Here is a 14142-nt window from a genome sequence, read left to right on the forward strand (position 1 = left end):
TTTAGCAAAACAAGATATGCCTTAAGCACTTCTTTGTTTCTCACCAGCTTGCAGTCATAACTATAGTCACACCATGGTTGAAGAAATAATAGCTGCACACCATTAACCCTTACATTTCCGGTTACCTTTTACAGCTTTATAGATGAGATATTAAACCAAGGCCTTGGTGCCATGGGATCTTTCCCAAGAGCAGGGATTTTTCCTTTGAGGAATAGAAGGATGGGAATTATTCCTGGTAACCTGACCAATAGTTATCCTTCAGCCAGATTCGGTGATCATTATCATGTTTTTGTGTGTGGGAGCTTGCTGTGCATAAATGTGTTGCAGTTTTTAATTTGTTACAGCAGTGACTACATTTTAGAAGCTTTTCATTTGCTGTAAAATGCTTTATAATGATCTGAAATGAATGCAGCCCGTACTATAGAAATGCAAGTCTTTTGTTCTACTGGATCTTTCAGTAGCAAAGACAAAAGAGGAATATTTCTGTGAAGGTTTTGTATATTTGTTCAAAATTGCCGTCAATCCAAAGGAATAAGACTGAAAGCAAGTGGGCGGACTGAAACAATACTGTCAAAGTAAAGGAACCTAGAAATGATTTAAACCTTTATGAAGGCAGCAAATTAAGCTATTTTTAGTACAAAATGGACCAATAGTTTTCTACATGTATGATGGGTCAGTTGCACAGTTAATTTTAGTTTTCAGTACACCTCAAAAAAAAGTCTAACAGTTTGGGAATTCATTTGAGGACAAAGTTGAGAATTTTAAAATGGAGGGATTTCTGGACCAGGAACAAGTGCCGGTCACCGAACTCTGGGGCGAATACAAGAAAGAGGAATAGGAGTAGACCATTGTGTCCATCTGCAACTGAGCAAGATCGTGGCTGACTTTCTGCTTCAATACTATTTTCCTGTACTATCCCTAGACACGTCCATAGAATTCTGGACATTGGAGGAATTGCTTCAATTTTGACTACCATAAGTGACTGACCTTCCACAGCCCTCCTGAGTACAGAATTCCAAAGATTCTCCACCCTCTGGGGAAAGAAATCTATTCTTATCTGTGTTCTGAAGGGGCGGCCCCACGTATTGAAACTGTGACCCATGGTTCTAGGCACCCCAGTCAACGGAATCATTATCTCTGTCTACCCAGTCAAATCCTGTTGGAGGTTTGCTCGTTATCATCCCTCTAAACTCAATAATGAGGCTTAATATCTCCTTGTATAACAAACTCGTCATCCCAGGAATCATTCTGGTGAACCTTTGTTGCACTACAAGTGAAGGGTGAATGTGACTTTCTTTGTATTTCCTTACAATATAAAAGGATACCCTTTGTCTCATTGACAGACAGTTAAAAATGGGCAAAGGCTAGAAGGGTATGGTCCTAATGTGACCAAATGGGATTAGTGTAGATAGGCAGAAATGTTGGCGTGGATGTGGTGGGCCAAAGTCTCTCACTCTACCACTCTCCAGCACAGGAACAGGCCTTTTGGCCCACAATGTCTGTGCCAAATTCAACCCTCCCCACCTTCGAGGACGTCTTCAAAAGGCGGCGCCTCAAGAAGGCGGCATCCATCACTAAGGGCCCTCACCATCTGGGACATGCCCTCTTCTCATTACTACCATCGGGGAGAAGGTACAGGAGCCTGAAGACCCACACTCAATGATTCAGGAACAGTTTCTTCCCCTTCGCCATCAGATTTCTGAATGGTCCATGAACACTACCTCATTATTCCTTTTGATTTGCACTATTTATTTATTTTTGTAATTTTTAGTAATTTTGTCTTTGCACCATACTGCTTCTGCAAAACAACAAATTTCATGTCATCTAGGTCGGTGACAATAAACCTGATTCTGAACTAAATCTCTTCTGCCTGTACATGATCCATATCCCTCCATTCTCTGCATATTTATCCATCTAACCGTGTCTTAAATGCCACTATTGTATCTGCTTCCACTACCATCCCTGGCAGCCCGTTCCAGGCACCCATCATGCTCTGTGTGTGTGTGTGTGTGTGTGTGTAAACTTGCCCTGCCCATCTCCTTTTAAACTTACCCCCCTCACACCTTAAATGCATGTCCTCTAGTACTTGACATTTCAACCCTGGGGAAAAAGATCCTGCCTGTCTACCCCATCAATGCCTCTCATAATCTTCTGTCAGGTCTCGCCTCAGCCTCTAATGCTCCAGAGAGAAATGACTCTGACTGTATATCAGCTCTTGGAGGATCAGACTTCCCCACAAGCCATTTTTCTCTCAGATGCATGTTAACTTCCCGTGAATTCTCTTACCACCCACACACACCAAAGGCAGAAAAAAGTGGCCAGTTAGCCTACCAGCCAATGTGGGAGGGAATCTGAGCACCCGGGGGAAACCCGCACGATCACAGGGAGAATGTGCAAACTCCACACAGATGCTACTGGAGGCGAGCATTGCATCTGGGTCACTGGAGCTGTGAGGCAGCAGCATTGTGCTTCCTATTTGGTGAGAGTTAGGCCACAGGCAGCAGATATGTAGACATTACAGAGTTGACATGGGCTGACCTCAACCTCCAGTGTAAGTTGCTGCCCTGGGTTTGGTGGTTCTTTATGTGACTCAGTCTCACTCCCAGGCGTGTAAAGTTTGTGGCTTCTTCCATGGAGTCATTGCTGTTTGGATGGGGTGTTGGAAGGAGATCACAGAAATGATCACAAAAATAATTAGTGGCACTAGCTCGGAGAAGAGCAGGAGTTCTTTATCGGCTTTGCCAATATTTGTTCACAACACTGCTGGAGCAAATTAACAGACAGTTGAAGAACGACGTGTCCTTATTTGGGAGATTGACAGAAAGGAACTAAATCCTCATAGCACGATGCGCATGTAGAATTTTAAAAAAGGAAACGAATTCTATTCCAAAAAGATATTCTGGAAGTGGTGACCGAGCACTTGAGCAAAGCAGTGCATTTTAGGGATGGTCTAGATGGAGGAGGCTGAGATTTCTGGTGGGAATCCCAGAGGACTGGATCTTGGCTGGTTGTATAGCAAGGAGGCAGTTCAACTGAGCTCTGGATGTCCCTGAGCCCTTCAGAATGAATGAAATATTCTTTTAAAAATATACTCGTGAAATGCAGCATCCACCAAGTTCAGGAACAGCTACTTTCCTACAACAATCAAGTTCTTGAACTGACCTGCACAACCCTAACCCTACCTCAGCAACGGAACACTATGGACCACCTCTTGCACTACCATGGACTTCTTTCAAATTGCATTTTTTGCACCAATGTCTTGTTTTGCGCAGTCTTTTTTTGTTCGCTGTCTTGTATAATTTATGTATAATTTATACTGTCTGTGTGTTGTCTGTACCTATGTGCCTGTGATGTTGCTGCAGGCAAGTTTTTCATTGCACCTGTACCTCACTGCACTTGTGCACATGACAATAAACTCGACTTGAGGCAGTTTGTACACAGTAATTTCTAACGGGCAGTAATGTTATAATGACCTGATCATTTGGTCTTGGGAGGTTGAGGGATGTGTAATAGCTTCAGAAAATCAGCGATAATTATCTTAAGCTTTCAAAGTGTTGCCTTGGGATCTTAAAGCAGACATCTCCAAATGCAGGCTCGTCTGCTAGTGAAGCACATTCCCAGTACTGCACTCTAGAGAACCATGAGAGTTTGGGAGTGGGTTTGCAGGACAATAAGAGATTCTAGGAATGGTGAGGGTGTTGTGTTGAAGGATTGAGAGCCAATGAGCAGTCATGGACCAGGAAAATTTGGGGAATAATTAAATGCATCCAGTTGTTTTGCAAGAATGGAAGGTGAGCCATTGACCAGAAGAGAGTTGGACTCAACCATTCCACAGGCAATGTAGAACTATGCCACCATTCTACAGCTGGTGGCTGAGGTGGGGACGGTGGCTGGTGATGTTCCGGGAGGAAAAAAATGGGCAGTGAGAGAGACACGGAGCCCATTAGGATTGAATGGAACCTTAGTTGTGAAACTGCCTGGGTCAGACTGAGATGGCAACCTATGGAAGGAATGGGGGATTTGGCAAACACAATGTTTTCATGAAACTGTGGTACAAGTTTTCCTGAAGGTTGGTGGAGGGGAGGGGGGGAATGATTTGCAGACGCTTCAAACTGGGGGAGTGGGGTGTCGTCTTCAGGCCATGATATGCATAAGTACTGTAGAGGAAGTGGGATGGGGAGTTAGTTTGCAAAGACGGAAGGCTTAATGCTAGGGGTATGATATTATGGCTCTGTCAGGGACATTAAAACTGCCGGTCTTAACAGAGAGCTTGGGCAATTTCTCCACTGAGTTATGAACCTGAGTCGTAGCTGGTGACTTTAGAAATACCATCTTGTTGGTGACTTTGGCCTGTGTTCTAAGGCAACCCAGACTGGTGACTGTGGACTTCCCGTGTGTAACAATTAACAGTCACAGTCCAGCTCCTAATGACACCATCTCCAATATTAGTACTACATGGTATTATTGTCACTTAGATGGACATCGTGTGGAATATAGAACTCAGTTTCTGAAATGGGCCGGGTTTGAGGGAGTTTGTAATTTGATCCGGGAGTAGTTTGGTGAGGGCACCGGGATGGAGCTTTCAACCCAATAGGGTGACCTCCCTATTATAATAGAGTATATCAGACCTCCTTTTCTGTGTTCACCCCACTCAATCTTCTCGATTGACTTCAGTGCTGAGGAGATGTGGGGTGTGTAATGTAGATTAAGAGCACTTTGTTTTGCTCTCTGACAGAAGTCCCTATGTACCTCCACCCTTGGAGTGTTTGGTTTCCAGCATTAACACATCACACATTGACGAACACAGCCCACGCCTATACCATGAACTGTGTTTTTGTTTCTTGAAGTGTGCTGAATAAACCAGTCCTTTATTCCCTGGATACTCAGAGATGGAATGAAAGGTAGGTTCCTGATTGAGTACCTGGGGCAAAGATTTATCTTCAGTCACTAGCACTAAATAGGAATGAGACTCCTTGGCCAATGGGTGAACATCTCTCTGCATATCTGAGCTTTCAGCAGAACAGGAGATGAATAGACCTAATGGCTGATACTTGTGCACCATTTAGTATAAGCAACCAGTGAGGAATTTCTCCCCATTGAGCTTTCTACAGACGTACGATGGAGAGCATTCTGACTGGTTGCATCACAGCCTGGTATGGAGGCTCCAGTGCACAGGATCACTAGAGGCTGCAGAGGGTTGTAGACTCAGCCAGCTCCATCACGGGCACAACCCTCCCCACCATTGAGGACATCTTCAAGAAGCAGTGCCTGAAGAAGGCGGCATCCATCACTAAGGACCCTGACCACCTGGGACATGCCCTCTTCTCATTACTACCATTGGGGAGGAGGTACAGGAGCCTGAAGACCCACACTCAATGCTTTAGGAACAGCTTCCTCCCCTCTGCCATCAGATTTCTGAATGGTCCATGAACACTTACCTCGTTATTCCTAATTTGTACTATTTATTTATTTTTGTAACTTATAGTAATTTTTATGTCTTGCACTGTACTGCTGCTGCAAAATAACAAATTTCACGACATATGTCAGTGATAATAAACCTGATTCTGATTCTTTGTTGAAGAGGAGAAACCATAGACAAATCACCTGGGCTGTTTCTTCACCACACTTGACTGGCTGAGTTAACTGCCTCCAACTACTGACTCTGCTTCAGAGTGGTGCATGGATTCACAGTTGGCAGGGAAGAGTTAATTCAAACTAGTATAAATACAAGGAAACCATGAATCCACAAGGAGTACTGCCTGGCTTTTTGGCAAATGGTGATTGAGTGTTTATGTGCAAACTCAGTACTAGAATGTTTGCTAAGTGAGTATTTGGAATCTAATTTCCTTGTAGTGACTGTAATCTCAGCCAGGATTAAATTAATTGTCCTTCAGGTCCTGAGAGAACAGTGCTTTTCTGTGTTCAGTTCTTCAAGCGCCCAACTGTTCTAAACTGTGATTTAAGTTGTTGTTGAGCTAATGTGAACACATTTCAGGCTATGGCATGGTCATAAAGTTCAGCCTTCAGGATGAGATTAGCTAGCAATAATGCTTCTGTCTGAAGGTATTTGTGTAGCGTCAGCAGTCTTGTATCTTCACACACGGCTAACATTGATTGTGGCATCTTATAATGGATGTCAGGCAGCTTCTCAAACACATGGTGCCCATGTCTTGGCACCATCCAGATACTGGAATGTTATTTCCAGCCAGCCTCATTCCTGTGTAGTCAGCATTTGACTCTGAACTGTCATTTGAGGATCTCCGATGTTTCACACTTCATCAACATTAGGAGGAGTCTGTCATTTCCATTTTCTCAGGGTTGCTTTGTCCAGTTAGATCTGAACTGATTTCTCCTCAGCCTGGTTCCATGTCCTCGTGCAACAGCTGTCCTTTGGTCTTGAAATTGCTGCTGGCATTTGCAGCCTTCTGGGTCAGAGAGCGCTCCAAATCTCTTCCCCATACGGGAGCGGCGGAAGCCCAGATGTGTGTCTGGATTTCTCTTGTAAGCGGGGGAATTGATGTGAAGTTGGGCCAGTGCTAAAATAGTTGGGAGCAGTCAGTCTCTGGTTTGTGCTGTTCTCTCTGATGCAGGGGGCACTGCAGGAAGGGATCAAGGATGGGCCTCCTATGAGCAAAAGGATTTGTGAAATTGTTCTTTGGACGTGAGGCGAGTGCTGCCCACTTGTACCGAGGGGAATAGTGTTCTCAGAGACTGAGAGTGCAAGAATGGGGGAGAGGAAAGCTGGAAATCTCCTAGATACCCCCAAGCACATGGAACCTGTGCTTTTTAGCTGTAGTCTTTTTTTTCAGTTCATTGATGCTATGTGGGTGTCACTGGCAAGGCCAGCACTGCTCTGCCCAGGACCGCAAGAAACTGCAGAGAGTTGTGGACACAGCCCAGCGCATCACAGACACCAACCTCCCCTCCTTGGACTCTGTCTTTATCTCTCGCTGCCTTGGTGAAGCAGCCAGCATAATCAAAGACCCCACCCACCCGGGTCATTCTGTCTTCTCTCCTCTTCCATCAGGTAGAAGATACAGGAGCCTGAGGGCACGTACCACCAGGCTCAAGGACAGCTTCTACCCCACTGTGATAAGACTATTGAACAGTTCCCTTATACGATGAGATGGACTCTGACCTCACGGTCAAACTTGTTGTGACCTTGCACCTTATTGCACTGCACTTTCTCTGTAGCTGTGACACTTTACTCTGCACTGTTATTGTTTTTACCCTATACTACATCAATGCACTCTGTACTAACTCAATGTAACTGCACTGTGTAATGAATTGACCTGTACAATCGGTATGCAAGACAAATTTTTCACTGTACCTCGGTACAAGTGACAATAATAAACCAATACCAATTTATTGTCCATCCCTAAGTAGATGGTAGGGAACCACCCCCTTGACACCTTGCAGTCCTTGGTATTGGTTTATTGTTGTAACGTGTGTCAAGGTATAGTGGAAAAACTTAGTTTTGTATGCCATCCATACAGATCATTTCAAAACACAAGTACTTTGAGGTAGTACAAAGTAAAGCAATAACAGAATGCAGACTATAGTGTTACAGTTACAGAGAAAGTGTAGTGCAGGCGGACAATAAGGTGCAAGGGCCATAACATGGTAAATTGTGAGGTCTAGAGTTCATGTTTATTGTTTAAGAGGTCTGTTCAAGAGTCTTATAACAGTGGGATAGAAGCTGTCCTTGAGCCTGGTGGTTATGTTTACAAGCTTTTATCTTCTGCTTGATGAGAGGGGGTGAAGGGGGGAGGAGAGAGAATGTCTGGGGTGGGAGGTGTCTTTAGTTATGTTGGCTGCTTTACTGAGGCAGCGAGAAGTGTAGACAGAGTCCACGGAGGGGAGGCTGGTTTCTGTGATGGACTGTGCGGCATCTACAACTCTCTGCAGTTTCTTGAGGTCATGGGCAAGATCTGTTGCCGTACTAAGCTGTGATGCATCCAGATAGGATGCTTTCTGTGGTGCATCGATAAAAGTTGCTGAGTGTCAAAGGGGACATGCTGAATTTCTAGAGTGAAGGTGTCCCATACTGTTGTTGGGAGGGTGTTCTGGGATTTAGACCCAGATGTGATGGACCAGCAATATATTTCCAAGTCAGATGGAGGTCTACAACTTTGGAGCATATTGGATAGGATAGTTTAAAAATAAAATAAGAACTTCATATTCCATGGGAAATAAAAAATGGATTTGTGTGAACTTTCCCTTGCTGTTGGTATATCTTGGGTCTACCAAATGCAGGCAGTACAGAGTTACACTATTTGTCGTCTTGTTGCTCTTCTGTCACAAGCTCTTCGTAAAATTTTAAATACCTTTTATGATTGTTTGTTTCTTTGTTAATAATACTTACTGCTAGTGGTAAACAGTATCTGCAAAAGACCTACTCTACTGCAAGTTAGCGAGTTTCACCTCAAGTTGCCAGATTTCTAATAAAGGTTTTTTTTCCCAAGGTAGTTTGTTTCATGATGGGCTCATATGATTGGAATAAGCTAAAGTATATATAATTTAAGAAAAAAACAATCTTGTTTAGTTTCATCTGATCCACACAGCCACCAAGATATCAGACAGCAGAGGAACCTTTCTCATCAGTTAAGTCACCATATGAGAAGTTTCTGTCTGTTTTCCTTTCACTTAACCCACCTCCCCTTCCCTCCCTACCCCATTAGGCACCCCACCCTCTCTCTGTTCTGTCTCATATAACCCTTCCCTTTCTTACCCACTGGCCCACCCACACACCTCACCCCTTTAGAGGACCCAGTTGAGACTCAAGCCAATTCCACGATGGCGAACCTGGTTTAAATGCAATACAGCACGGATACAGGCCCTTTGGCCCAACGAGTCCATGCCGACTACGGTGCCCACCCAGCTAGTCCCAATTTCCTGTGTTCGGCCCTTTAAGCCCCGCCCCTCTAGTTTTGGACGTACCCTGGGGAACAGACTGTGACCGTCCACCTTATCTACACCTCTCATAATTTTAAACATTTCTGTGAGGTCACCCCTCCTACGTCCCAAGGAATGAAGACCTGGCCTGGTCCTCTGGGATTTGTACTCAAATCTCTGGCTTGACAGCCCAGCACTCTGATAATGTAGATACCCACCACCTTTTACAAGAATTCTTCATTGAAATGTTTTATGCTGTTGTTTTCTGCAGTGGTTTGGTGTTCCAGCAAAGTCTGAAATTTGAGCACAGCTGTCAACAGGAGTATTAACACAATGCCATCCACTCTTTGAGACATTCTCTTGAACTTAAGGTATAAAGGCAATCTTTTTTTAATATGTGTATATTACAGACATATACACTGGGTTAGTTGTGTAGTGCAGAGTGACGTGAATCAGAAAATAACAGACAAAACTGCTCATTTTTTTTCATTTTTTGTAACTAAAATTGTTAAGAACTTGAGGAAAATATCTGTGAAAGTAAATTTTATATCCTTGATGATCAGAACAATTCCTGTGCCTTTGTTCTCTCCTACCCATCCCTTCCCATTTCCCCTAACCCTTGGAATTTCAGTGGATTCTTGCCATTAAATGTGTAATTTATTAATGTAATGTATTCTAACCACAAATGAGAGAGGTTCCTGCACCTCTACGTGGAAGGTGGATGTATGGAAGTTCTTCAGATACGTTTCTTCACAAATTGCATATGCAAATATCCAGGAAGTGATCAGCCAATCCATTTGCTGCTCTTTGTTTTAGTTGCAGATTGGAAAGCTGGGAGAAGACATAAGCAAGGTCGAAGTGGCCGCCCATCCAATGCTCCGTCTCCGTATCAAGGTCAGTGAGTGAAATCCTACCTCAAGTTTGTACGAAGCCAATGTACGTCTACAGCCTGATGTTGTACTGTGAATGATGTCATTGAGGGGTAGTTTGTAGACTAGCAAAAGGGGAAAGTGGCTCTATGATTGGGAGTTGGATGCTATTGGAATTGAGGTATTGGGGCCAGCTTAGATCAGCCGTGGTATTGAATGGTGGAGCAGGCTTGAGGGGCTGAGTGGCCTACTCCTGCTATTTTCTTGTGTTTGTAATTGAAGGTTATGGAGCGGGAAGCAACACCATCGCAACTGATTCTCTTGCTGCCGTGGGACAGGTCAGAATGAAACCGAGTGAGGGCGTTTCCACTGGGTGGCATTGGAGGAGGGTGAAGATGGCGGCTGTGTGCTAGACTGCCGATTGGTTGGGCAGAGAGAGGTCTCGGCGGTCTCGGTTGCAAAGAATTTCATTCTGACCTTGAGGGCCAGTTTACCACTGAGGCAAGTTGGAGGGACTCAGAAATTGAATTTAGGAAGAGGTGACCGCAAGTTTGGTGGATGTTAACTCATTCAATATGAAGCACAAAGTTAAAGAATTTCAATGGAAATATCCCTGCTGCTCATGTTTATTTCATACTTTTATATACAGCTGATATAACCAATGAAGAATCCAGACAATTTATGAGCAGACCTATTGATGTTGGGGAGTTCATTTGTGGCTCTGTTGCTTGTGATCTGGTGTTAAGCACAGACTAATGGAGATCAGCTTCAAAGTCAGCTCTCCTCTTCAGCTCATGGTTGGCAGAGTCAGACAGCACAGAAACAGGCCCTTTGGCCCAACTGGTCCATGCCGACCAAGATTCCCATTTGCCCCTCATGATTTTATACACCTCGACAAGATCACCCCTCATTCTCCTTCACCCCAATGAAAAAAGTCCCAACCTGCTCAACCTCTCTCCGTAACTCAGTCCCTCAAGGTCCGGCAACATCCTCGTAAATGCTCTCTTGATTTCTTTTGGGCAGTAATTTCAAACACTTTAAACACCAGACCACCCTGCTGGCTGACTGCTTGGTCAGTTCCTCTTGATAAAATGGAGGAAGCCATTCAGCCCCTCCTGTCTGCTGCTAGCTGTCAAGGTGCTGGCGCACCAGGAATGAACAATGTCATGCCATCGATACTTCATCCACAGTGCTGTTAAGGTTTATGCTCTTGTGCTTTAATGGGTCATCAGGAAATGGAGAATTGTAATAAAAGTTGTGTCAGAATGAGCTGCACATAAATGTAATATCTGTAATGAAATGTCAGGGGGTTTACTGGGAGTTGTAATTTCCTGTGAATCGTGAACCTGTACATTAGTGGTGAAAGAGAGAATGTAAAAAGATTGGTTTAGTATTGATTTTTATGTCGGTTTTTTTAGATATAGGTTGACTTCATCTCATTCTCTGAGAAATGGGCCTTGCAGGATCTGCACTATTGGTCTTCAAACCAATAGCCCATTGCATTTGTCTAATTTTTTTTTAAATGTGGCAAGAACTTTAACATTCAAAGGAAGAGTCAATTGTCAAATGTTTTAGGATGATGATGAGCAAATGATCATTTCTGCTATAAATCAAATGGAGTGCTAGACTTTAGTAATGCCAGTAAAAAAAAAATTCAGTTTTAAGCAAATGTATAGACAAGCGATGAAAGAATCTGTACAGCAACCTGAGCTCCTTGGCTTTATGGGATTATTGGGAACCAGTTAACTTGAGTTGTCTTTTGGGCACAACCTCATGTTTCAGGAGTGAAATTAACCCACGAATGTAAGTGACCGTTTAGCCCTGAGGTTGCGTCCCTTGCTCCTCAGATCTCTTGCACCAGGTTACCAATTTACCTTGCAACTACAGTTGCAGAGTAATAGTTTTACTTGCAAGGGTTCATGGAGTCATCTTGCTCACGTGAAAACACGATGGAACTTTTTGCCTGAGCTTTCTTTTAATCTAACCACGTTCCTTGGTTTTGATTTTTACTTTAATGTGTTATTTCATTTAACATTGTTTAACTTCTTTCACTGTTTGATCAGTTCAGTTTTTCTGTCTTTTCTCATATAATGCTAACGTGGTCTAAATAAAACTTTCCTGAAGCACTTGGCTCATTGTTTGTGTCCATTTGTTACGTTTTTCCTCCCCCAACCCAATTAGAAGGAAAAATGGATGTGCATTTCTATAGCACCCTTCATAACCTTGGGGCATTCCTAGTTTCACTCCAGCCAATGAAGTGAGCCTTCTGTTATGATGTAGGAAATGTGGCAACTAATTTATGTACAGCAAGCTCCCAAAGTGACCAGACCTTCCAGGTTTGTTTGGGAGTTGATTCAGAGATGAGTTACTGGGGAGAACCTTTATTTGTGCTTCTTTAAAATAGTGTCGTGGGATTTTTTCACGCACCTGGAAAGTAACTCTGGTTCTGATGAATCCTATGCAAGGTGTGCAGACGATGCCGTGGGAGGGGCAGGTAGTGGTTGACTGGGTGGCTGCGTGGTTTGGAACCATGTGCTCTTCCCGCTGTTTGCACTTTGGGCTCCTGTCATGGAGTGATCATGGGGCAGAGATTCCCATCGGTCAACGAGGATGTGCATTCTTTTTCTCCAATGAGACATTAGGATGAGCCAGCCGGGATCTCCCAGTGGCCAGCCATTTTAATTCCACTTCCTGTTCTCACACCGACATGTCTGTCCATGGCCGCCTCCATTGCTGAGTTGGGGCTAGACGCAGATTGGAGGAATAGTGCCTCGTATTCCGCCTCGGTAGTCTCCAACCTGATGGCATGAACATCGATTTCTCTAACTTCTAGTAACCACTCCCCTCTGTCCTGTCCCTTTTTTTTCTGATCCTACTGGTGCCCATCACCCACACATTCCTCCCTCCGGTTCCCCTCCCTACCTCCTTCCCTTTATTCCATGGTTCCCCTCCTATCAGATTCCGTTGTCTTCAGCCCTTTATCACTTGGTATTAGTTTATTTTTGTCACTTGTACCTCGGTACAGTGAAAAGCTTGTCTTGCATACTGTTCATACAGATCAATTTATTGCAGTGCATTGAGGTAGTATAAGGTAAAGCAATACAGAATGCAGAATAAAGAGAGAATGCAGTGCAGGTAGACGATAAGGTGCAAGGTCATAACAAGGTAGATTGAGAGGTTAAGAGTCTCATCGTACTAGAGAACCATTCAATAGTCTTGTAACAGTGGGATAGAAGCACTTATTTCTTTTGTCATCCAAGGACCCAAACAGTCCTCGCAATTGAAGCGGCATCTCATCTGTGCTTCTTGCAACTTAATGTACTTCATTTGCTGCTCTCAAAGCAGTTCCATCTATATTGGAAAAACCAGATTTCCTAGATAGACTAAGAAGATTTCTTAGATTCTTAGACCAAATTTCTCAGATTTCTTAGACTCTTAGACACATGAATGATAGATAAATGGGGGGCTATGTAGGAGGGAAGGGTTAGATAGATCTTGGAGCAGGATAAAATGTCGGCACAGCATTGTGGGCTGAAGGGCCTGTACTGTTCTGTAATGTTTTATGTTCAGTTGCAGATTGCATGATTGCAGAATGTTTTTGCTCAGTGTGACCCTGAGCTACCAGTTGTCTGTCACTTCAACTGCACTCCTCTTCTGACCACCCTGTTCTTGGCCTCTTGCACATTCCACCTATCACCTCCCAGCTTCTTGCATCATCCCCACTCTCTTGCCCCCAACCCCCCCTCACCTGGATCCACCTGTCATCTGCCAGCTCTTGCTCATCCCCTCCTTCCCCCACTCCCCCCCCCCCCCAACCTTTTTATACTGGCCATCTCCCCTATTTCTTTCCAGTCCTGATGTGTCCTTGAATAGTCGTCCTTGAAGCATTGACTATTCATAGATGCTGCCTGACCTGCTGAGTTCCTCCGGCTCCTTTGCGTATTGGTTTGGAATGTCCTCGCAGTGACCAAGCTCACGATCTAGTGAGCAGCAGGGATCCCTGCCCTTCTAAGAACTTCAAACTCATGGACAATCTGTGGTGGACACTTCAAACCACTGAAGAAATATAGCCAATGCTGTTTCTGCAAAATCCTGAAAGTCTGTAGCAGGAGAGGTGAACCACTATCGGCAGTCTCCTAGCATCAACACTCTGAGATGCTCAACCATTTTTGAGGGCTAGACGCCATTGTCTTATTGGCCTGACAACACGCTCTGTCCTGAACAGTCGAGTTCTACTTGAAGGATAACACTTCATGACAGTGCAGCACTTCTTCCATACTGCTTTGGGGTATTGCTTGGATTTTTGAGCTTGTTTTGGACTGGGTCTCATACACGTGGAGAAGTGTTGAACTGAGATCTCAACCTGTCTCCTTTTGTT

At 44.1% G+C, this 14142-nt stretch overlaps 1 protein-coding gene across 7 annotated transcripts in view; it reads left to right on the forward strand.

Moving 5' to 3' along the window:
• The window catches only part of LOC127581693 (polycomb protein SCMH1-like), a 215827-nt gene that overhangs the window by 23306 nt on the left and 178379 nt on the right, over nt 1-14142 (forward strand). For 6 of the 7 annotated variants that reach the window (XR_007957991.1, XM_052036325.1, XM_052036323.1 and 3 more), the window contains one exon: nt 9712-9789. Coding sequence is in view for 5 of the 7 variants with exons in the window: in XM_052036325.1 (XP_051892285.1) it covers nt 9712-9789 (78 nt within the window). In the remaining 2 variants the exon portion in view is untranslated. Of the gene's footprint in view, nt 1-9166; nt 9267-9711; nt 9790-14142 lie in introns of all 7 variants that reach the window. The other variant, XM_052036330.1, reaches the window with a different exon arrangement.

This window comes from Pristis pectinata, chromosome 22 (genome assembly GCF_009764475.1).
Source record: "Pristis pectinata isolate sPriPec2 chromosome 22, sPriPec2.1.pri, whole genome shotgun sequence".
In the NCBI taxonomy this organism is placed as follows: domain Eukaryota; kingdom Metazoa; phylum Chordata; class Chondrichthyes; order Rhinopristiformes; family Pristidae; genus Pristis; species Pristis pectinata.